General features: G+C 34.9%; 2 protein-coding genes across 5 annotated transcripts in view; one reads left to right on the forward strand and one right to left on the reverse strand.

The window, feature by feature from the left end:
- The window catches only part of LOC125061480 (thyrotropin-releasing hormone-degrading ectoenzyme), a 44,687-nt gene extending 31,102 nt beyond the window's left edge, over positions 1-13,585 (forward strand). For both annotated transcript variants that reach the window (XM_047666949.1, XM_047666950.1), the window contains exons 20-28: positions 408-490; positions 1,276-1,370; positions 1,871-2,009; positions 3,558-3,747; positions 4,676-4,802; positions 5,474-5,631; positions 11,758-11,844; positions 12,324-12,432; positions 13,287-13,585. In XM_047666949.1, coding sequence (XP_047522905.1) covers positions 408-490; positions 1,276-1,370; positions 1,871-2,009; positions 3,558-3,747; positions 4,676-4,802; positions 5,474-5,631; positions 11,758-11,844; positions 12,324-12,432; positions 13,287-13,415 — 1,117 coding nt within the window. In that variant the 3' untranslated portion in view covers positions 13,416-13,585. The remainder of the gene's footprint in view (positions 1-407; positions 491-1,275; positions 1,371-1,870; positions 2,010-3,557; positions 3,748-4,675; positions 4,803-5,473; positions 5,632-11,757; positions 11,845-12,323; positions 12,433-13,286) is intronic.
- Positions 13,586-23,913: 10,328 nt separating this feature from the next.
- The window catches only part of LOC125061221 (oxysterol-binding protein-related protein 8), a 42,885-nt gene continuing 41,254 nt past the window's right edge, over positions 23,914-25,544 (reverse strand). For all 3 annotated transcript variants that reach the window (XM_047666525.1, XM_047666528.1, XM_047666527.1), the window contains one exon: positions 23,914-24,498. In XM_047666525.1, coding sequence (XP_047522481.1) covers positions 24,249-24,498 — 250 coding nt within the window. In that variant the 3' untranslated portion in view covers positions 23,914-24,248. The remainder of the gene's footprint in view (positions 24,499-25,544) is intronic.

The raw sequence follows: 25,544 nt of genomic DNA on the forward strand, positions 1-25,544 counted from the left end.
AATGTAATCGAACCAATTGTTGTATGGATTAATGAAGCTTTATTAATAATAATAATACGGAATCTACTTGTCAACCTAAAGAGTGTCAAATCTAGAACGGAGTATTGCTAGTTCTTCTTTTAGTCCGTTCTACGCCCTTGATTTGAGAACTGACAGTAAATGAAAATATAAAAAAAAATCCTCATTACAATTTTGATTACGATTTTTATTGAGATTTTATTGTTTTTGATTGTATATTATAAGTTTTTAAGTCCAACGCACAAATGTACAATGTTCTTCACCTACATAGTAATGATAATAATAAAATATTGATAAATTAAAAAAAAAAAGTTTTGTCCCAGTGGCAGTGTCACCATGGTCACCGGTACTATCTACCAGGCGCAACTTAAAGTTATTTTTTATTACAGGTACGACATTATAAATGAGACGAAAACTATATCAAAATGGTCGGAAAATGTCACTTATTTAGTATGGATGAATGATACTGAAAGTACGTACATATACTCTATATTGTAATAATAGTTCACAATAACTTTGTCTCTATCTGACAAGTCTGTTTACACTGTAATGAAGAGACATACGAGTATTATTATGTAAAAGGGTATTTAGACTTATTTATTTTCTAATATTGACAATAATGTGTGTCAAAACTATATATAAAATTTTCGTTTTCTTGCACACTTTCCAATTAAAATTTTAATTTCCTGTTAATTTTTTTTTAAATTTCGCGGGTTGGCTACCTATTCGACTCAGATGTGACGCTCATCTTCACATCTCGCTCTCTTATCTTAATAATAAATTCAAATTCTCAGATCCTTATGTTACGCTCCTCCAATAGATGTTTATTGGAAATTCCATCTCACAGCTCTTCCTTCTTAGGCAATTCGTTTAGGATCTCCGCCATTAAGTGGAATAGGCTGCCCGACTCCATACGATTGGTTACCTCCCTAACATCTTTTAAAACTCTTCTACATTACCATTTCTTAACCATATACTATCCTGCTCAATCGTGACGTAATTGTTGTATTTAATTTGTATTGCATCGCAAATCATGAATCCGTGAGATTAGCTTTTTAGTTTATTTTAAATTTTTTTTCGTATTATTTGATTTATAAGATGCATTTTAGCCACCATTTCTTTTTTTAGTTTAACCTTACTAGGGTTGCCTGGAAGAGATCGCTTGTTAGCGATAATGCCTCCAGTTATCTTTGTTGTATTAGATTTTCCTATAAATGTAACGAAGTGTAAATAAATAAATAATATATACATTTTCAGTGGTAATCCCCGATTTGGGAAAACACAAGTGGGTGAGATACAATGTAGGAGCGAGAGGGCTATATCGTGTTGCCCCTCAGGATCAACCCGGAGAGGTAAATATTGATACATTTTCGAAGTTCAAGGGGGTGAGATTTTTTTTTAATGTAACAGGGGTTCTGCTGATTTTAAGTGCCGCCGCCCATAGACATTGCCTCAGAGGGCTTGCCGGCCTTTTAAGAATTGGTACGATCTCTTCTTGACCCTAAGTCGAATTGGTTCGGAAATACTTCAGTGGGCTGCTGGTTCCCCATAGTGGTGGCGGGAGAAACTGCTTTAATAAACGCTCAGTTGTGGAACGATAGACGTCGAGGTGATCCAGGTGGAATTTCGTATTCTGCCTCGATGTCCTATAACCTCAGCTGCAGGTATTCCTTCGAACATCTCTGAACACTCTCCATGTTAAATGCGGTAAGAGATGCAGATAGACCCCATCTCTACGCAACGCCAAAGGATTAAGCCGCTCGGAAAGTGACTGGTCGTCAAAGATTCGAATCGCTCTACGTTGCATAAGGTCAAGTAGGAGGATTTACATTGATTTGTTGATTTTTTTCAGTCAGCTGAAACCTCGGCCAACCGCGCTGCGATATTATTCGACTCAGGCGCAGCCTCCGAGCGAGCTTTACTTCTTGACGATGCATTTGTCTTGAGTCGAGCGCGACGTTTGCCAGCCAGCAGGGCTATTGCTGCCGCAGGTGTGATTCTTTAGATAGATATTTTTAATCTTATATGATACAGGTTCTATAAACAACTATATGTTTATAGCACCTGTATCCTTATTAAAAAAAATTAAATAACTCTCTACATAGTAACTTATCATTTAATAAAATCAAATACACCACTACACGCAATACTCGTCGAGCGAGTTTGCTTATTTTGCCAAAGCCGCGCACAAATTATTTAAAGAGGTCTATTAGGTATGAGGGTGTGCAACTGTTTAATCAGTTGCCGTCTAAGGTTCGTAACATTAGCGTGATTAATCAGTTCAAAAGGGCATTAAAGATACACATCAGAATGAGCCCATTAGACTAAAATTGGGCTAGCTGATGGCGACGTGTATCTCGTTCGTATATAATATTAAATTTCTCATGAAAATAAAAAATAATTTTTGAAATGAGAAATAAAGTTCTTTAAACATTAATCTTAAATTTTTTCCAAGGTTAGGGCCTCAGATTTCTGTCTCTGTTTCATGATCATTTGTCAATCTAATAGGCAAGTAGGTTATCAGTGTCTGACACACGCCGAGTTATTGGGTCTAAGGCAAGCCGGTTTCCATTGGTGCACGGGGATCGAACATACGACCTCAGGGATGAGTGTTGCGCGCTGAAGTCTCTAGGCCAAGAGTTATACATTTATAATCACTATTTTATAGGCATTACCGCCGTTCACATAGCATAGAATTAGGTTTTATTTATTAGGGTAGATGTACGGTACAGAAATTACACTACAATTATTCCTATTGTTTATAAAGGAAACCAGATTGATAATTTTTCTTATTCGATATATTCCTTTTATAAATACAGTGGGATTCTGGGTTGGGTGTGGCTGCGAAGAAATGAAAGTTGAATAAATGCCATGAAAATGAGAGCTTCGAGAATGATGTGTGGTTGCATTGTGTGATAGGATAAGTAATAGTGAGAAGTGTGGGTTAAAAGAGAAGACAAGGATACGAAAGAATGAACGAGAAGCAGTTAGAGATGTCTGTTTGGGTTGGCCTTGGATATATCTGAACCAAACCCAAGAGGTATTAGAGAAGGGAGAAGTTAAAAGTACCCAAATGGGATGAGCATGCATGGTGAATATCATGAAAGAGGATGAAGCGAGAGGTATGTCAGGACTGTAGCAAGAGAGTTGTGGTCTCTGCCAACTTTCGGGAAAAAGGCGTGATAATATTTTTTTTTTTTGGACAATTCACACCAATTGACCTAGTCCCATGCTAAGCTGGTGAAGCTTGTGTTATGGGTACTAGGCAACGGATATACATACATATTATAGATAGATAGACATATAAATACATATTTAAACACCCAAGACCTAAGCACAACACCCAATGTTCATCACATCGATGTTTGTCTCAGCCGGGGACCGAACCCGGGACCCATGGATTCGCAGTCAGGGGTACTAACCACTAGACCAATGAGCCGTCAAATGAGCCATATAAATAAATAAATAGATTTACTTATAAAACATTATACAGCAATTATATATCTTATTTTAACCGACTCAAAAACAATATGTTTTAGCTCGTCTCCGTCTAGAACACCACTGGGCCGTATGGCAAGTTGTGATGAAGCACCTCTCACAGTGGCGAGAGCTGCTCCAGGTATCAGCATCTGCACCATACCTTCACGAGCTGCTCAGTACATTGCCCCAAGAGATTACATTATACAGTAACAAGGAAATTGATGAAGGGCATTTAAGCGAGGATCAGCTGTAAGTAGACTTGCTCGATGAACATGTTTAAACCTTCGGGTCCTTCAAGAAAAGAGCGTACCAATTCTTGAAAGGCCGGCAACGCACTTGCGAGCCTTCTGGCAATGTTGGCCATGTGCGGCGGTATCACTTAGCATCAGGTGAGCCTCCTGCACGTTTGCCCCCTGTTACATATTATATGTAATAGGTTATGTATAACCAAAAAAATATATAATATGTGGTAAGGCTGTAAAATAAATAAAAATAAAATATGTTTACTATGGAAGATAAGATACATGTATCACTTATTCCACGTCATTAAATTTCAATTTGTAGGCATCCCTACTCATCGGCAAAGAAGACAGAGGGTGTAGGCCGAGAGAAAAAGCCGGCGTAAAAAACTCTCGGTACTCGTTCTGTACATTTCTGCTCGCTCCAATTTTCTATTTTCTCGTTCTCCGGGAACTAAGAAAATAGTCAGTCATTTTCAGTAGCGTAATTCTTTTCTTTTGATATTTGTTTAATATGTTGTATGTATATTAGCTAAAGTTCCAAGATAGTACGGAACCTATGCTTTTGTTTAAAAAGCTCAAATCAATTTTATACGTATACTAGCTGTCCGAGCAAACGTCGTTTTGCCATGTATATCATTTATAATAAAAAAATAGGGGTTGATCGTAGAGGGGTGAAAATTGGGGATTGTATGTATTTTATTTTATTATTATCATAATAAAAATAAAAATTTATCAAAAAATTAGGGGTGGACTACTTGGACTACCCTTAACATTTAGGGGGATGAAAAATAGATGTTGTCCGATTCTCAGACATACCCAATATGCACATAAAATTTCATGAGAATCGGTCAAGCCGTTTCGGAGGAGTTTAACTACTACAACTATATTAGATTAATTGAATATATTATGTATAAAGCAATACTGTTTTTATACAGGTGGCTTAGTGGCGCTCTTCTAACAGCGGGTGTCGAATGGGGCAATGACAACGTGTCTAATCAGGCTTTAGAATTGTTCGATGCTTGGATTAATGGAAATGAGAGTATACCGGAGATATATCAAGAGGTATTGTGATACGAATATGTCAGTCACAAATATTTTGTTGATTTTAATAGACAAGAGAATAATACAAATGTTTATTTATCTATTGGTTATAGTAGTTTTAGTAACAATTATTCTTATTTTTTATTTTTTTATTTGCTATATACTATACACAAATCTTCCAAGACTTCTTTACACTGTTAATTTTTTAGTATTAGGTATTATTTTTTCTATTAGGAAAACAAATAATAATACAAAAAAAAGAATATGATTACTTTATTTCCTTTTTTTGCGTCTGAGTTGCAAACTAGCTGCTGTGGTCTCTGGCAGAATGACCAGCGCTGTGGAACAGTCTGCTCCACAGCATAATCCTGAGCCAGGGCCAGTTACTGCCACAACACACACTTAAAATGTACCTTATTTTTTTTGTTATCTTTCTTTCTTGATTATTACTATCGTTTTCTTTTTGGTTCCTATGTGTGTGTTTCGTTAGTAATAAATGTTATTTCTGTCTGTTATAAAAAATTGAATTCATTTTTATATCTGAATCTGTTTCATGTTCTAGGTGAAAAGCAAGGTGATCAGCCTCCTGTGCCTAGTAAAACAGCAAATACATGACGTTTTATCCAAGTTCTCGATGTATAGTCAAACAATATATGCTTAAGCACCTATTAATACTAACATATATTTTCCAGGCTGCGTTCACAGCAGGTGTTCGAAAAATTGGTGAAGTCGCGTGGCGTGCTTGCTGGAAAGCGTTGGTGTCTTCATATTCAGCACCACGTCCGTTATATTCACACCGCGCGTTGCTCGCAGCTTTAGCATCACCCACTGATGACTGGCTTTTATACAGGTACTTTTTGGTAAATTTTAAGTTAAGAGGGATTCGGCAAAGAGTTAGACTCTGACAGTAGAGACAGACAATAAAAAGTAAATATTGAAGTGAACCAGGAGAAGATATATATATACTATAGGCAAACGTATCTGCCTCATTATCAGTGTAAAAAATAGAAAAATATCACGTTTTAATTTGTGTTATCTTGACTTCGATTTCGGTGACTTTTCGTTTTGACTAAAACAATTAAAAGTGCGTGTACAAATCAAGTGATTGCATCAAGTGCAAGTGACTTATAATAAGGATCAGTCAATTTTTGTTGATATTACTACAAAAAGAAGAAAAAACCATGACTTTGTATCTGTGATGTTAAATGTGTCTACTGTGTACGTCACTCTTTGTAAACGTCACTCAAGAAAGAAACTGTTCAAGTAATTCGTCCATCTCGTCATACAGTACCTCGGCGTCGCAGATAAGCTGTGTTCCGGAATCGAACATTTCTATCGGCCTAAGTTCAAACCTATATACGGGATATTGAAAGATCAATTATTTTTAATTTTTGTTTTATAAATTTATATAGATATCTAATTTATTTCTATACATACATATATATAGAAAACTAACAAAAAAAAAATAATAATAATAATAAAAACATTAAAAATAAAAATAAAAAAATATATATAATAATAATATTAAAAAAAAAAAATGTCTGCAATCTGGGAGTAATAGAATGAGTGCCTCAAAGAAAAAGTTAACTCAGCAGGTACTTCATCCAAGCCTGCTCAACACAAGACCTAGATCGTCTTCAGTAGGAAGTTTACAGGATACAGACTCGAAGAATTTATCTTCGATATCCACCGTTTATGACTGTGACCCAACAATAAATGATGATACCAACAAAGTTTCTCCCCCCCCTCCTTCCTGGCAAAGAGTCCCAACAGACCGCTATCCCAAAAGAAAAAGACTATCAAACAGTCCACCGCGTAGTCAAATACCGCCTAACCAAAAATCACAAGTAACAATTAGTACTTCAAATAGATATAATCTATTACCTGTAGATCTAACCGAGAAGGAAAGAGACGACTCGTCCACTAACGCCAAAAAAATTTACAAACCACCGCCTATAATCTTATATGGGATAGAAGATATATCTAAATTAACAGAACTTATAAACAAGACGATACCCCACGAAAGCTACTCATATAAAGTTATTAATAGAGATCAGCTAAGAGTTATGGCGCAGTCAACTGAAACATATAAAAACTTGATAGAACTTATCCGCAGCAATGGATTTATTGGTCACACATTCACACAGAAGCAGAACAAATGCTACAGGATTGTTATAAAAAACCTGCATTATACCACCCCTCCATCAGCTATAATAGAAGAAATTGAAAAAACAGGAAACATGGTACGCGGTGAAATAGTTTACGCCATATCTAGAAAAAATAAGAAGCCCTTAAATATGTTCTTTGTAAACGTAGAACCCAGTATCAATAACCCTGAAATAAAAAATATACAATATATTTACCACACTAGAGTTACAATAGAAGATCCAAGAAAGTCTACCGAAATAGCCCAATGTACCAGATGCCAACAATATGGTCACACTAAGAATAATTGTATGCGTCCCTATAGGTGCGTTAAATGTGCACAAGGGCATAAAACTACAGATTGCCCAAAAAAGGATAAAAACACACCAGCTACTTGTACTCTTTGCTTTGGTGAACATCCAGCTAATTATAAAGGCTGCCAAGTGTATAAGGAGATCCGTGCTCGAAAAATGGCTAACTCAGGAAAAGGAAAAGTCCCTGTAGATAAGAAGCCTACCAATACATTTGAAGCCCAAATAGGTGACTTCCCTCCATTAAAACCCTCCAGGTATAATAGACTACAATCCTCAAATAACCAGGATCATAACAATTCGTACATACCGGAAAATGGGCCTAGCCCAGCAAACACTCGTAGCTGGAATCGAAATATAGAGAATAGACAAACTCAGCCAACGAGCTCTTTAGAGCAAATCATAATAAAACAGTCAGAAAAGATTGACATCCTCATCCAACAAATAGGGACTCTTATGAGTCTACTAACGACAGTAATAGCTCAACAGCAAAAATGAAATTCCTACGTATCGCGACATGGAACATAAATGGCTTACTCCCAAATAAGCAAGAAGTCGAGGTTTTTATAAATCACAATAAGATAGATATTTTACTGGTCACTGAAACGCATATGATTGACCAAAGAATAATAAAAATGAAAGGATACAATGTATACTATGCTAATCATCCAGATGGTACATCTCATGCTGGGGCAGCTGTTATAATTAAGGAAAACATTAGACATCATATCCTGCCACCATTCAAACATGCGCACATACATGCGCATATAATAGCTGTAGATGACTGGCAGGGATCACTCAATGTGGCTGCAGTGTACTGTCCACCTAGACACCGGATAGATGAGCATATGTATAATGACTTTTTCCATACGCTCGGCTGCAAATACATTTTAGGAGGAGACTGGAACTCTAAGCACACGTTCTGGGGCTCACGACTAACAACAACAAAAGGCCGGGAGCTGAAAAAGTCTATTGATAGTAATAACCTTAGTGTAATATCAACAGGTGAACCAACCCATTGGCCAACAGACCGAAAAAAAATGCCAGATCTTATCGACTTCTTCATCACTAAAGGGATATCTGGGCTCTACACTAAAGTCCAATCGTGTCTAGATGGCTCCTCAGACCACACACCAGTTATCTGCACACTAAGCACAACAGTTATTTACAAAGAACCACGGGAGACTTTATACAACCGTAAAACTGACTGGGAAGCCTTTCGAGAATACATTGAAGATAATGCTAACCTACGCATACCCCTTAAAAGTGAAAATGACATAGACGACACAGCTTGGCAAGTTACTAATCTTATACAAAAAGCAGCATGGCTATCGACCCCATATATAGAACCTAAAACACAAAGTCAGGACATACCGTTGGAAATAAAATATCTTATTGCTGCGAAGAGAAGACTAAGACGACAATGGCATACCAGCAGGAATCGGCAAGATAAAAAAGCGTTGAATAAAGCCCAAAAAGATTTAAAAGAACTACTCAAAGAAAATGAAAATCGTACATTGCAAGATAAACTACAGACATTGTCGCCATATAAAGCTGACGATTATTCACTCTGGAAGATGACGAAATCATTAAAAAGGCCAAAAGAACACATGCCCCCTTTAAGACAAGCTAATCGCGAATGGGCACAAAAACCACAGGATAAAGCGGAGCTGTTTGCCAACTTTCTAACGGATGTATTTACACCTAACGAACCGGACATAATGCAAACCGAAGACGAATTTGATGAAATCATAAATAGTGATCAGCAAATGTCTTTACCACTAAAACTTGTTAAACGATCTTATTACCGCAGAAGTACTTAAAGAACTACCGAAAAAAGGTATCGTTCTGTTAACAATCCTCTTTAACGCAATATTAAGACTACAATATTTCCCAAAACTATGGAAGGTGTCCATTATAAACATGGTTCCAAAACCTGGAAAACCTCCAACAGAAGTTTCATCATACAGGCCTATTAGTCTTCTCCCCTTGCTATCAAAAGTATTTGAGAAACTAGTCATTAGTCGCCTTCAACCAGTACTCAAAGAACAAGAAGTAATACCTGACCACCAATTTGGGTTTCGTGCACAACATGGAACAATGGAACAAATACATCGTGTTACTCATACAATACGGCAAGCCCTAGAAAGAAAAGAGTATTGTTCAGCAGTATTTCTCGATATACAGCAGGCCTTTGATCGCGTATGGCATAAGGGCCTCCTGTGTAAGCTAAAGTTGAACCTACCCAATACTGCCTACCTTCTCCTAAAGTCTTATTTGCAAAACCGTATGTTCCGGGTCAAATGTGAGGATTATCTATCATCAATCTGCCAAATAGAAGCAGGAGTGCCTAAGGGCTCAGTGCTGGGTCCATTCCTTTATACAATCTTTACAGCCGACATACCAGTTACGGACGATGTTGTCATTGCAACCTATGCAGACGACATTGCAATCCTTTCCTGCAATAAAAATCCTAACGAAGCATCCGCAAAACTACAAAAATGCCTGGACAAAATAGGATTATGGTTAAAGAAGTGGAGGATACGGGCAAGCCCAGCGAAATCAGTTCATGTTACGTTCACACTAAGAAGAGAAGAGTGCTCACCGGTGACTCTGGAGGGAGCTGTTTTGCCAAAACGGACTACAGCGAAATATTTGGGCATGCACCTGGACAGACGCCTGACTTGGCAAGACCATATAAAAGCCAAGAAGGAGCATGCTATTGGTAGGCTTCGTAGCATGAACTGGCTATTAGGCAGAAATGCGGCACTCAGTTTGGACAATAAACTCCTCATCTATAAAACTGTAATTAAACCAATATGGTTCTATGGGATACAGCTCTGGGGGTCAGCAAGCCGCTCTAATATCGAAATCCTGCAGCGGCTACAAAGCAAAACACTGCGAAATATGAGCGGTGCGCTGTGGTTAACACGAAATACTGAAGTCCATAAATATTTGGGAATTGCCACTGTCGAGGAAGACATTAAAAGATCAACCGTGCGATACAAAATGAGACTTCAGCAACACGTGAACCCCCTAGCTTCGGGCCTCTTGGAAATGACGGACAGTGTCTATCGGCTAAAAAGGGCGAAACTTGCCGCAATCTGACAGTTTAAAAATTACGGAGGGAGTAAAAATTATTGGATTTGCGTTCCCTAATTGCCAACCTTTCCCCTAAAAATCTGATAAAAGCCAAGAGGCTGATTGCAGATAGATGAAGAGTTTAAAAAAAAAAAAAAAAAAAAACTCTGACAGTAGAACAACACCTTTATTTTAAACCCAACAGTTGAGCTCTTCACAAGGTCCAAATACTGTTATCGAAAAAAAATTATAATTTTGTAATGGACTATTTCATAAGGTTTTAAAGCCTTTTCAGATTATTTATTACTAACTATAGAATCGTATACATCTACCTAATCAGAACTGAATACGGTCACAAAAATATAAACTAGGTACTAGCGGACCCGACAGACGTTGTCCTGCATGATATTTCAAGCGATTAGGATATTAAACAAAGTATGATAGTACCCACTGCATCGCCATCTGCTGGGCTTAGTTGTGAATCTAAACCATCCAGGGCTCCACCCAAACGCATACAAAAAAGGGTGCGTGTACTTAGGTATGTACACGGGCGTAAGAAGTTATACTTCTTTGGCATTATTAAAAATAGTTTTTAATTTTATGCGAATAATTAATTACAATTAAATAATCAAAGACTAGAAAAGGAGTCATTATAGTCAATAAAATTTAGTTTACATTTGAAAAATTTAATAAATAAATATTTATTATTATTCCCTTACATTAAGTGTAACATAAATTTTATTATTATTCGAATGTTCTTTTTAAATTATGTCCAATGCCGGAGCATCTTCCGTGGGTAACTTCATTCTGTTTATTTTGTGGCACGGTGCGCGCGCATCGTAAAATTTTACTCTCATAAATTTTTCATAACGCGCCTAAAGAAATATAACTTCAAAAATCATTCAAATCGGTTCGGCCGTTCAAGTGGAGTTCAGTGACATACATACGTACAGTAGAATTATATATGTTAGCAATCCAATCTTTTAAGTTAGAACAAACTGCACGTGGTGGGCAAATTTGATTGAAATCGTTTTGTAGTTTAGGAGTCCATAGCGGACAAAGAATGTTACGCGTAATTTATATATGTTAAGTTTTCGGAGCAAGTCTACAACAGCTTACCTCTTAAGATACGGGAAATAAGAGCTGGAACGGGTGGAGTAGTAGTTGGTAGAATATTATTATTTAAAGGAAGATTTTAATTCTAAATATCTTTTAACTTAAAATTCAAATTCATACATCAAGAACGCGCCAAAACGCCTCTCTAGACAAGATGGCGTCCAGCCCCTACGACGTACCATGACAGTAAACACATAAACAAACGTCAAGTATTCTCAATAAAACTTTTTCATATTGCAAATATGTAAGGTTATATTAAAAACAATTAAAAAGAAATCCTAGTACCAAATTTCTTTTTAAATTAATATAAAATTAACTTACAGATTCGCGTATACGGTGATGTCAAGTGAAGCACAACGTGGCAGGGAGTGGAATACTTGGGCAACTGCATTATGCGCTGGACTTTGTCGGTTAGAATTTATAATATTAAATACAATAAGACAGAAGAAACCAGTTTCTACAATATAGGAGAGAGAGTCTTTGATTTTCTTATTTGGTGATTACGTCAACAGTAACTATTTACTTTTTTACACATATTACCCACGCATTGTCTATGCTTGAAAACGAAATGTTTCAAGGATTCGTACAAAACATTAATACGTTCATGTACTATTTTTGAGAGCTTCACTTTTTGCTGACAAGAGGGGGGGGGGGGGGGATAAATTTCAATAAATCTGCTTTCGTAATACTTGAACGGAAGCGAGACATTGAAGACCAAGGTTGAAAAATTAATTTTGAAACCAAATTAAATAGTGTTAATAGGTCCAGCACGGAACAATAATTTTAGTCTATGATTGTATTCTATCGTTTAAAATTTAGAATCATTAAGACAACTGTGATTTATATGTTATCTGTATTAAATTTTGTTTTTTTTTTTTATGTCAACTAGATGGCGCGGTGCGGCAGGAGTATGGCGTGTACTAAACAATTCGCCACTACCACCCTCCGCCTTGCACGCGGCTGCAAGATGTCTTTATGAACCAGCTGATTATTTTAGAGTATGTATATTGTATATATTCCAACACACAAAAACTCTTTTAACTTAATAACCCCTTAGGGAGCGTTCAAGTATTACGTCACGCAATTTTTGTAGATTATTGACCCCCGCCCCATGTAACGCGCCGTTACGTTTTTCTATACCCAAGTATAGTAAAACGTTTCGTGGCCACCTAGTGACTCTTTATACCTAAAAGCTACCATTAAGTGGTGTAAAGTACTGAAAAGTCGAAAATAATAATAATCCAAATTCGTTACGTAACACTTGCACGCTCCCTTAGGTATTGAAACGTTTCCCAAATTTTGACTACATTTATTAATTTCAAAGATGATCGGCCTGTCTGATATGCTCATCTAGAAGCACGCTGGAGTTTACTGTTGACATCCCCAGGTGCTAATAATAATCTTCCCTTTAAATAGGCATATCCTAGAAAGGCGTGCCCTCCAATAGGACATTCTGAACTGTGCTCAGACATAGGCAGTAAATCTTAATATATATAAATCACGTGTCACGTTGTTTGTCCGCTATGGACTCCTAAACTACCGAACCGATATCAATCAAATTTGCACACCGTGTGTAGTTTGATCCAACTTACATCTCAATTTATACCCGTAATATTATTTTATTGCAAAATATTTGTTTATTATTTGATAGTCACAATTCTAACAGATGGCGCTGTGTTAAAAGTACCAACGTTTCAAATAAGCTACAATTTATTGACATTACCACCAAAAAAGCATGGTGGAATGGTGTTCTACTGCCGTTTCCCTTGAATAGTTTACTACTATGTAATATAACAAAAATCTTAGCCACAGCAACGCTTGGCCGAGTCTGCTAGTAGCATATATTTTTCAGTTCAAAGATCTGTTTGGTCATCATCACGGCGCAAGCGCAGCATTAGACACGATCGCCCTAAACTCTGCGTGGGTCGCAAAGGCTGATAGCGATCTACTAAGATACTTCCAGGCAATGCAAAAAACATAGATTATTTATTATTCATGTTACAAACTGAATCCGAATCAGTATGCTCACATTACTTCGATTCCGATTCCAAAATTGATTCCAGATTCATCGTTACATATTGAACGAACTGTATTAACATTACGTTAGATTAGCAATTGATTGTATAATTATTTGATTGGTTATGCTATTGGGGAAAAACATTTTTCACGAGGCTTTAATGAATTTTCTCTAAAGAAATCTACAAAATAAATATATAAAAGTAATAATGATGTGCTATGAAACAGAGTTTGTATTTGCATGTATCGAAATGGTAGGAGCCGAAGTGTTTCTACATCTTATCTATTTCTCGTGTATTTAAATAATTTAATTAAGTTAAAAAGTTATTTGAAATATACTGAATTTATTATGTTCTTAACCAACATAGTAATAATAATAATTGATGAATAGAAAATTTTAAAATGTTTGGTCCCTGTGACTATTGGCAGCATTTCCTCGCTGTATTGCGATACTTATTCAGCGAGGAAAGCACCAGCTCTGGAGTACCAGGCGTCAACTTATCTATTTCCTAGTTATACAAATTTAATTTTGTAGCTAATCTATTACTAAAAAACTTGATTAGGCTTTCTATCTGGTCAGGAATGTCTTTTTTATCTATTTGTTGTTGTATAAAATGTGTAATGTAGAAATTATTGTCAAATACAATTAACATGTCAAAGGGATTCACGACAAAGGAAATCCTAGTGTGAGTGTGTGCCCCTTTTTTACTTAAATATCCTTTTTATTGTGTAAAAATTTTTCCTTCTTTTTGCTTATTTGTAAAAGTAATATACTATACTAGTGGACCCCACAGACGTTGTCCTGCATGATATTTCAAGCTATTAGGATATTAAAGTATGAAAGTACCGACTGCAGCGCCATCTGGCGGGCTGATTTGTGAATCTAAACCATTCCCAGATCCCCTTGAATACACACAAAAAATTTCATCAAAATCGGTCCAGTCGTTTGAGAGAAGTTCAGTGACATACACACTCACAGAAGAATTATATATATAAAGATGTTTAGTTTATGATTTTTTCTTTTGTAGAACGGCAGGAGGCTCACCTGATGTTAAGTGATACCGCCGCCCATGGACACTCTCAATGCCAGAGGGGACGCGAGTGCGTTGCCGGCCTTTTAAGAATTGGTACGCTCTTTTCTTGAAGGACCCTAAGTCGAACCTGACCTGAACTCGATTTCATTTCCAGAGAGTTATCGTATCTGATACGGTCAAGGATACCGTAGTTTTATCAATTTTGAAGTGTATTTAATGAAAACCATGGTAAGCATTTTTAGATGCATGTGACGCAAAAATAACCTTGACTTATGATCTGTATGTATGTTTATCTAGTAATTTTATGCTAAGATTAGTTCCTTTGCAAAGATAAATCACTAAGTTATTCACGCACACAATAAATGTTTATGTAGCTACCGCCGGATTCCTATATTCAACTGACGATTAACTAAACGCTTTGCGACATTCTTGGATTGATTTTTTTTAAAGTCGTAATCACAATCTATTCACACACACAAAGTTACAGTTTTTTTTTTAAATTTAATATTAATAGTCACGCTGTATGGGACCCTTGTATATCGTCATGGCCCGGTCTTTCGTGCCCTACCTGATCGTGGATCCTCTTCGTTTAGGTTGGAGGAACATCTTCTACAACACGTAAACAATTAAGTCCGTTAGTTGAATATAGAAACTGAGCAATGTTGTTTAAGTAAAACTTGGCCAAATTAGACCATGTTTATATGTGTATAGATTAAGCTATTGAAACTGGTTCGTATATAATTACGAGACGTATATTACTACGGTTCGTAGGAATATAGGAATCAATGAGTTTGGTATATTCACGCCTGTGTCTTCTAGGTGTTTTGCTAGTACCAAACTTAGAAACAAAACTTCTGAACAGTGTATAACAAAAACCTAGATTCTAATACAATTTAAAAAATAGGCGAACGAGGCTAAGGGACAGTCATTTTTGTGGGTGTGTTGCCGGCCTTTGAGAGAGGTTTAAGCTCTTACATTATATTATCTATATCTTATTTCTATAAGACTGCAATCTATTCAGTTTTCTGTTAAGCGCCATCTATTGAGCGAAAAACAAGTCCATACTTAGGAACCATTTATCATTTAAAATCAATTTTAAATTTTACTGTGAGTTTTATATAATAATATCATATAAACTGTCCTGTAATATATAAAACACATAAAACTACTTCCGGTAAATTTTAAACAGTAAAATGTTAAAAAAAAGGGTGCGTGTACTTATGTACGCGCGTAAGAAGTTATACTTCTTTGGCATTATTAAATATAGTTTTTGATTGCATGCAAATTATTAATTACAATTAAATAATCAAAGACTGGAAAAGGAGTCATTATAGTCAATAAAGTTCAGTTTACATTTGAAAAATTAAATAAATAAATATTTATTATTATTCTCTTACATTAAGAGTAACATAAATTCTATTATTATTCGAATGTTGTTTTTAAATTATGTCCAATGCCGTTGCATCTTCCGTGAGCAACTTCATTCTGTTAATTTTGTGTCACGGTGCGCGCGCATCGTAAAATTTCACTCTCATCAATTTTTCATAACGCGCCTAAAGAAGAATAACTCCAAAATTAATGTGACAAAGTTCCAACACATTAGCAATTTGCATGATTTGTTTCTGGTAAATTATGCAACTAGGTTTTTGTTATACTCTGTTACAAACTATATTTTTTTAGTATTAGGACTATAACGGAACTTTTAGATAAATTTTTGTAGACGAAATCCGACCATTTAAACATTGTATTCGACTGTACAAAATCGTAGTGTTCACTTAATTAATACCCGGATTCTTATAACTTACCGGTGGTCAGAAATGTGTCCGTAAGTTGTCTGAATCGTCCATTATTGTTCATATCAAAATGTCTTTTATGCATTACGTATTAAATCTAACAAAAACTACATCTAAGTACTACAATTTTATATTTAAATTAAAAAAAGGGTAAGAAAAAGTACGCGCGTAAGAAGTTATACTTCTTTGGCATTATTAAAAATTTGATTTGATTGCATGCAAATAATTAATTACAATTAAATAATCAAAGACTGCAAAAGGAGTCATTATAGTCAATAAAGTTCAGTTTACATTTGAAAAATTATATAAATAAATATTTATTAATATTTTCTAATATTAATTAGTATTGATTTAAATATTAAATTTAAATAACTTCTGATTATAATTCAGACGCACATATAAAATTCGCACTTGTATAATGAAAACAAAATGAAAACACGTGTTTTAAATGTAGAAACTCAAAGCATGTGGATAAATATTATAAATATAAATACACAGTGAACAGAGGCGGCGTGCGTGCCAACATGCGCCACTAACTTCATTCTGTTAATTTTGTGTCACGGTGCGCGCGCATCGTAAAATTTCACTCTCATCAATTTTTCATAACGCGCCTAAAGAAGAATAACTTCAAAAGTTATTACATATAATCAAAAAATTATACTAATCAGACATCTTTATTAAATTTTATTCGTTTTGTGACGTTTTAGTGGCGTAATTTAATGACAATATTGTTGTGATGTGTATGTCATTGGCCTTAGTATATAAGTTTATTATTATTAGTTTATGTTTATAAGTTTGATTTACAACTATTTAACATCCAACACCTTTTGTCTTCAAAAAATAGATTACATTTAACTTTGTTAACATAGCAAAAAGGTGCAAAAAGTTATCGACTTTTAAAATGTAGTATGTCATTGTTTAAAAGTATTATATATTAGTTTATTATTTAAATCTGTTAACGTCCTGGTGGACAGAAGAACTATGTGTGGTGGAAACACAATTCCATTATAAACTTTTTTGATGTTATACTTCTTTTGGCGGGAAAATTATGAGAGTAAATTTTTACGATGTGCACACCGTCACAAAATACCGACAGTCGTTTTTTTCTACAAACGTAGAATAAGGCGAAAGATAAAATTTTTGAAAGGATTTTTATCTTGTTACGCCAAAGAAGTATAACTTCTAACGCATGTACATAAGTACACATTCAGATTACGTATACAATAGATAAAATGACTGACACATTCACGAAATAAATAGGACATAAATTATCAAAGTAAATCTCTTTTGCTTAGATGTAGTTTTGAGTTCTACATTGAGACAATTAAAACCCGTAAACGTATAGCGTACCATTAAAATGTCCAAAATCACCGACTAACTTTTGCGTAAGTGACTTTACGGGTTTTAAAGGTTAGAACGAAGTTTTAGAATCATCTTGTACTGTAGATCTATTATTGTAAAAAGAATTTTGTATCTGCTTTTGTAATAAACTTTCCTAAAACAAACGTTATTTTATTCAACCAATATCACAGGACAAATTGTCGGCAAACGATATAGATTCTTGTCTATTACGCAGCTCACAAGCTTAACCGTAATTGTCATAATGCCAATGACTACATCTAAATTAGAACAAATTAAAAAAAACAAGTGCGTGCGTACAAAGTACACATGTCGGAAGTGAAACTTCTATGGAAAACTAATTTTTAAGTCTTGTTCATATTTACGCAAATCTAAAACTTTAGATTTACGACACTTAAAGGGAGGGAAAAAGGAAGATATGTTAGGCATTTAATGAATTTAATTGTCATTAAGATATTAAAAGTGTCGAAAATTAATACAAATTATAAATTTAATTTATAAAAGAAAATAAATAAATGTAATTTTTTTTTCTCCATGGCTATTTGCTTCATTTTACATTCGCCCTTTCTTACTCTCTCTCAATCGCTCTCTCCCTTTTCTCCGACAAAAACGCTGCACATCTTCGTGACGTTTTCGTAAAAATTTACCCTCATGCGCCTAAAGAAGTTTCACTTCAATAGAAATCAGGGGCGGTACAATCTTTTTAGTTCTAGATTTCTGGATGATATTTTTGATGATTTTGATGATAATTTGTCAATCTATTAGGGTATTAGGCAAGTAGGAGATCAGGCTCCTGCCGTGCCGGACAGCGGACACACGCCGTCGAATTGTTGGGTTTGAGGCAAGCCGGTTTCCTCAAAACGTTTTCCTTCACCGTTCGAGCGAATGTTAAATGTGCACATAAAAAGTCCATTGGTGCACAGGCGGAGATTGAATCTACGATCTCAGGGATGAGAATCGCACTCTGAAGCCACTAGGCCAACAATAATTATATTAGTAATAATAATCTAGCAGCTTAGTAGAGTATCGTAATGCAAATGTAAAGAAAATCGAATTAGTATTATAACAATTACATGTCAATGAAGCATAAATCTCATTATTTTTAACAAATCTCTGAAACAATAAAATTCTATTTAATATAACGTACGGGTTTTCTTGTCTAATAAAATCAATACGTTGACATACGTAAGTCCCACAGACTATGAATTTTGACGATTTACGTATAATTCACAGATAACATCAATAATATCGAATCATTAGTTAAATAGTTTGCCAGTGGCGTAACAATAGGGTGGCAGGGCTGGCAAAATGCCACGGGCCCCCGACCCAAGAGGGCCCCTGATCAAGAGATATTATGTTCTATGGTTGTGAAGCCTCCAATACGTATTGGGCTAGCGTGGGGACTACAGACCATTCCCTTTCGCCTAAGAGAGGAGGCCTATGGCCATTAGTGGGACATATACAATGTGTAATTGAGTGCGCTGAAGATCTCTAAGTTTATTAAAATTAAACAGAGTACAACGTGTCGATTTGAACTGATACAGCCCCATCATAAGAATTTGCCACGGGCCCCACATGTTATAGTTTTCAATAAAAAAATAGCAAACTAAACGGACTTAAACTGTCAGAATTGTTTATACATGTACCTATCATCTAGAAACCCGTAAAAATTCAAAATAATATGACTTAGTTCGTGAAATTTGTTAACAAGTATAAAAGTACATAGCACATTAGCTTCCTAATGATACCTTTAACCATACTAATAAATAAACCTTTAAAATATGGTTAAATAAGCTCTCTTACAAATAATCAAATGATTGTTTCTTTACAAGAAAATACAAACAAACAAAACAAATTATTGTTCATGTAGTGCTTGGTGATTTCAGTTAATAGTTTTTATGTCGACAATGTAAACGCTTCAACATGATTTTTAATATTTTCTTTGGTTTATTTTGTTTCGTGCCAGGTATTGTTTATTTTTAATTAAGGATGGATAATTATGTGGAATCAAAATTGGATAAAGTAATTCTAAAATCACATATATTTTTAAAGAAAAATTAAAAAGATCATCATATTTCTCTATTAACGATATAGCTTCGAATAGCGTCACGCGGCTGTCCTTTTAGCGTTCGCGGTTTTAGCGATTATCGCTAGGACTATAGGATATACTACACTACACTAGGACTATATAGGATTCTTATGGTGATTAGGTATTTTTTAAGTAAATAGTGTTGTGTGTTTTATAACAAATAAATATCTCCCTTTTTAATATTAGCATAGAAATAGATTGTACAAATACTTTAAAACTATTCTAGTATGTCATAAGGGGCGAAATTTTACAAGCATTTTAAATTTCTTGCAGTACGATTAATAGAAAGTTACACTCTGCATCTGAAATTCAACGAATTAAAAGACTCACCTAGAACACAAAACAAAGATTCAGAAATAATAACGAAAGAATTGTTAGATAAAATAATTAATATTGCTGAAAAGCACCAACACGGTCTCACAGATGCGATACACAAATGTATCCTCAAAGAGAAGACAAAGGCAAAAAAGCTGCTGTGTATTCACAATTTAGAAGATAAGAGGAATGCAAGATCATGGCATCAACAAGATTCTATACAGGACACAGTTGCAACATCCAAATTGGCTGATTTATCAAGATCTTTAGTAGCTAAATTGAATTTAGATAAAAATGGTTTTGCTGATGATTATATAGATTTCCTCAGTCTACGGGAAGGTAAAGAAGACGGTAGACGAGCTAACGATTTCGTTTTAAAAAAGATATTGCGTACTAACACGGATTCGGATTCCGAAAGTTCTGATTCCGATTTGAGAATAAAGAAATATAAACATTCATTTCAAGCGAAAAGGTTTAAGCCCAAGAAAATTGTACGGAAGGATCCATATCGATATATGCAGGGACCGTCTAGGATTTACGAAATGAACTTAGATAGACGGAGACGCTTGCCACATTTCCTACCAAAAAGACACTATTGGGATGAAAATGATTTTCAAGAATTGAAAAATTACTGGATTCACGGTCCACAGGGGAAGTATCCTGGGGCCTATAGGATTCCTTATTGAAATTAAAACTTCTAATTTTATTTAATATTACTTGGCTTCTTCCTATCTTCTATCCTTTTTCCTCAACCATCCTTTGTCGTTTGACCTTAACTCACCTCGATGGTTTTAGACTTATTTGATTCCCATTAGGGTTTTCACCGCTATTACTGAGTGTTCAAGGATGCAGCAGCACTTGCAGCAGCGTAATTTGTCGTTTTCTTAAATTTCACTTTAAGAAATCGACGAATTCCGCCACCATTACTGTTGAAACAGCTTTCTATAGTTATAATAATCAAGTGTTCTGTCTGTAGCACAATACTGAGTACAATTTTCGGCAAGTCTTTATAAAGCACAGAGCAGTGTTGGCCTAGTGGCTTCAGCGTGCGACACTCATACCTGAGGTCGTAGGTTCGGCCCCCGGCTGTGCACCAATGGACTTTCTATGTGCGCATTTAACATTTGCTCGAACGGTGAAAGAAAACATCGTGTGGAAACAGACATGTTTTAGACCCAAAAAGTCGACGGCGTGTGTGCACTGGAGGCTGATCACCTATTTGCCTATTAGATTTAAAAATGATCATGAAACAGATTCAGAAATATGAGGCCAAGACCTAAACAGGTTGTAGCGCCACTGATTTATTTTTTTATTTATAAAGCACAGACGGTTGAGCAACCATTTTCCTGACAAAAATAATTGACAATAGTCTTGCCCCTGGCAATAATTCTGTCCAATTATATTTCCTTATCTTATAAAATACCACATTAATTACTCCTTGTCCTGAAATTCAGAACACTATAGGTGAATTAATTAAAACAAATTCTCAATTGGAAAAAAATATATATTCAATGAATAAAACAACAAAAATATCAACAATCTAAATTATCTTATCTAAATGCTTTACACAAAATTGGGCAATGGCGTATTAAATTTGAAAAGGGTTTTGTGATATCGAAAATTGTATTAGAGTGTTGAGGGACTACAAAATTTGATGTCTCGCTATCGGTCTAGATTTTATATCAAACCCACATCTATTTCTCAAAGCTAAAGACGCAACGTAAAAAATTTAACAATAAAAATATTCAAAGCAGTACACGGGTACTCTGTAACTCCTAGTGTTCTTGACTTCAATCTCAAGCGGGAATTTCTCAAGTCAGTTTTTTTTTTTTTTTTTTTTTATAGAACGGACCGGCCTATGGGGTACCCAAAAAGGGCAGTCATCGCCCATAGACACCCAGAGTGCATTGCCGGCCATTTCCATTTACCATTTATCAAATAGAAAGAGGTTTTTCATTTCTAGATTGATGTTTAAGTGACGTGTTGGAATAGACCGAGTTATGCGCATAGGTTGGGACATCAGCTGCGACATCATCGAAGCTGCATACAAAAACCTCGGAATTGATGGATCGTACGACATTGTACATATTTTTCTATACGGAACTTAAAAACGTATATTTTGTCGTCGAGATTTTTCTACCTAGTTCTTATATTTTGTTACTACCAGTATTAAAGAAGACGCTTTCTTATTAATATAACAGTGAGCGACCCATCACTCTCTCTCATTGTTTTGACGAAAAGACTATGTCCATTTATTAAGATTTATCAATTAGCTTTAGCATTAGCTGAGCCAAAAATGTCTATTACCCAATCAAAGGCTTCACAAAAATCGATTTTTATCAAAATCCATTAAAACTTTCGTCACAGCGTAACAAACACGCTTTCGTATTTATACTAATACAATATACTAAAAAACAATATTATTAATATATATATAGTCGTATTTTGGGAACGTTCGCATATGGCAAGCTTGATTTTCTTGGATTGCCAGTTTCTGTAAAACACCCAACGATGAAAAAGGGAGCATTGAAGCTTTACGTAACGTATTTTTTTGTTCCTTTTGTAAAACGTTACGATGCGGGGTGGGGATTAAATTACGCGTTAAAGTTAATATTTTTTTCGACTTACACCACATAATAGTAACTAAAGAGTCACTAGGTGGTCACGAAACGTTTTACTATACTTGGGTACAGTTTTAAAAATAGGCGAGATACATGGTGTGTCAATAATCTCCAAAAATTAAAGGAGAACAGAAACAGAAAAAAGTTCTGAATGGTATATTTGAAAACCACAAAACCCTTAGAATTGCAATCCAATTGGACGTAAAATGTTCCAAAGCGTGCAGGGAATGTGATAAAAGAATTTATTAGGAATAATTTACCGCTTATTAATACGAAGTATAAAAGTGTCTCAATTCAATTCTATACATTGAGCCGTGAAGGTTTAAACGTTTTGACGTAAGTTTCATCCATCCAGTATACGTCAATGTTTTGACAGCTCGATTTTCCATACAGTTTGTTTATTTCCGTTTAGTTGGTGCATGTTTTCCATACTTTAGTATACTATTACGTTAACTATTCGATTTTAAGTATCGTTCAGGCACTAAGCTATTTCGAAAAACAAGTTAATATACGCGCTAGTCTAATTCTAGAAATTAATATCAAATTTGTTACTGTAATTACGAAAATTTGTGTAGTCAAGCGCAGACTATGATTCAAAAACAATTTTGTCATACCGAATAACTTTTATGATTACAAAATATAATGTAAATTATAACGCAGACTAACAATCCAATACTATTTTGACCTTCAAGATCTTGGCGTTAAGTCTCGAGTCTGAATGTAAAATAATCAGCTAGGCCCCCGCTGACGTGAGAAAATATTGTCTATAAGCAAACTGTGGAATCCATAGACAGTAGCGTTTATAAAACTTCACGGCCCAATGAACCGTTGGTATGCTGTATTAAAAAAATCAAGCGATTCAAACATTACTTTAGGGAATCTAAAACTATGATAATAACAAGCGGGAATCCACGACAAAGTTTTCGTTAAACTTGCGAGATCCCGCGCGGCATTACTGACAGTAATTTCGGCGCCAAACTGGACGTTGACAGACCTGTCAAAGTGTTTTGTATGCAGAGTATGTATAATGACAGCTACATAATTATAAAGCTCCGAAAATAGCATTCTATTATTAAATACTCCGCACACAATTTTTTTATATATAGATTATTGTATTTTATTAATAATATATTTGGCGTATATTGTACAAATCAAAAATATAGATGCATAATAATTGTATTTACCTAAGGATTTATTGTTTTAGTAACATTAAAATAATTTATATACCGAAGTGAAAAGAACCAAAAATATGTCATCGTAAAATCTCAAGGCGTATATTTTTGACTTGAACAATAAAAAAAAATCGCAATTCGAGCAATATAATAATTATTGATAAAAATTATTTTATCGATAAGCTCTGAATATCTAAATTAATAATATACAATTCACAAAAGCTATAGGCAAGTATGTATAGACGACATTCCTGCTGTCAAAACATCAGCTGTCAGCTGTCATCATCGATAAATTAACAAATCGTCAACGACGTATTTTCACACATGCCAAAAATCTCAAACTATCGCCGTCTCGCTCATTCTAACAAGCGTGAGCGGGACGGCAATAGTCAAAACGTCTACAAAATGATTTGGACTAGTCCCTCTGCTCTCTTTGGTGGAAGATCCAATTTAAAAGGGCCTGTAACACCATAGCGAGTACAAATCCACCGAAAAGGTCCCAAGAATGTGAGGCTGTGGGTATTCTGGCAACATTTTGTGGGTGAAAGGCAGCTGCCCTCTGTCCTTCGTTTAACATTTCAACACTTTTCGTTAATCTTTCTATGGCGATTGATTGTTCCCGTAGCGTCGAGTCTATCGAGTGTAGCGTTTGTTTTAATGTGCGGCTGAAAAGAGTATTTAACATTTATTTTGGCGTTTAAATCAGTGTTGAAAAATACTTATTTACACTCCAATAAAATACTAAAACATCTATTAAAATATTTAAATGAAAAGGAGGAAAACTGATGGCTTTATCGCTTTTGAGCTATCTCTTTCAAAAAACTGTGAGGTAAAAATTAAGTTACGTTCAAAAGTACATAAGGTATTAATTACTTAGACATAAAGAATGGAGGAAAAAAAGCAATTAAAACATGTAAACAATTACAAGGACTGTAAAAACACATGAATCACGATAATTTCAGATCAGTTAGTACAAATATTTGGGATACGATGTGGACAGGTAATGCTTGTACAGTAGAGATTTAAAAGAAGATAGAGAAGGAGCTAAGCGGATAGGGCATAAAAACAAATACAACTATATTCTTATAGTATATATATTAAATATATATATTTAAATTGCCTGTTAGACAATTATTTATTCCTCAAGAAATAATAAAGATTTTCTTTTGCTCATTTATTAATAACTTTTACTTTTATAACTTTTAATTCAAGAGCGACAGAGAGAGAACGAAAATTCAAAAAAAGTTTTTTTTTTAATTTTTGTAAGGATCTGTAACGTGATCCTCATCACATGTTTAAGCAATAAATTTACTACAGCTAGTTATATACTTTACATAATAGCTAATAATTAAATACACATTCAAACAAACATGAAACATTACTTTCAACAAAAAAACAAATCTTTGATTTTCTAATGTGGTAACTACGTCAACAGTAATTATTTACTTATTTACACATATTACCCACACATTGTCTATGCTTGTAAACGAAATTTTCGAGGATTTTCGAGGATTCCTACAAAAAAATTAATACTTTTATGTACTATTATGTTTGAGAGCTTTGCTTACTTTTGCTAACAAGGGGTTTGGGGGGAAGGGGGGGGGGTTGTGTAAATTGCAGTAATTGCACCATGGACCACTATGTCAAGAAAATATGGATCCGATCTAGTAAACGCTCTTACATGTCTTACCACAGATTGAGGCTTGCCGTA

Source organism: Pieris napi, chromosome 23, assembly GCF_905475465.1.
Source record: "Pieris napi chromosome 23, ilPieNapi1.2, whole genome shotgun sequence".
NCBI classification, from domain to species: domain Eukaryota; kingdom Metazoa; phylum Arthropoda; class Insecta; order Lepidoptera; family Pieridae; genus Pieris; species Pieris napi.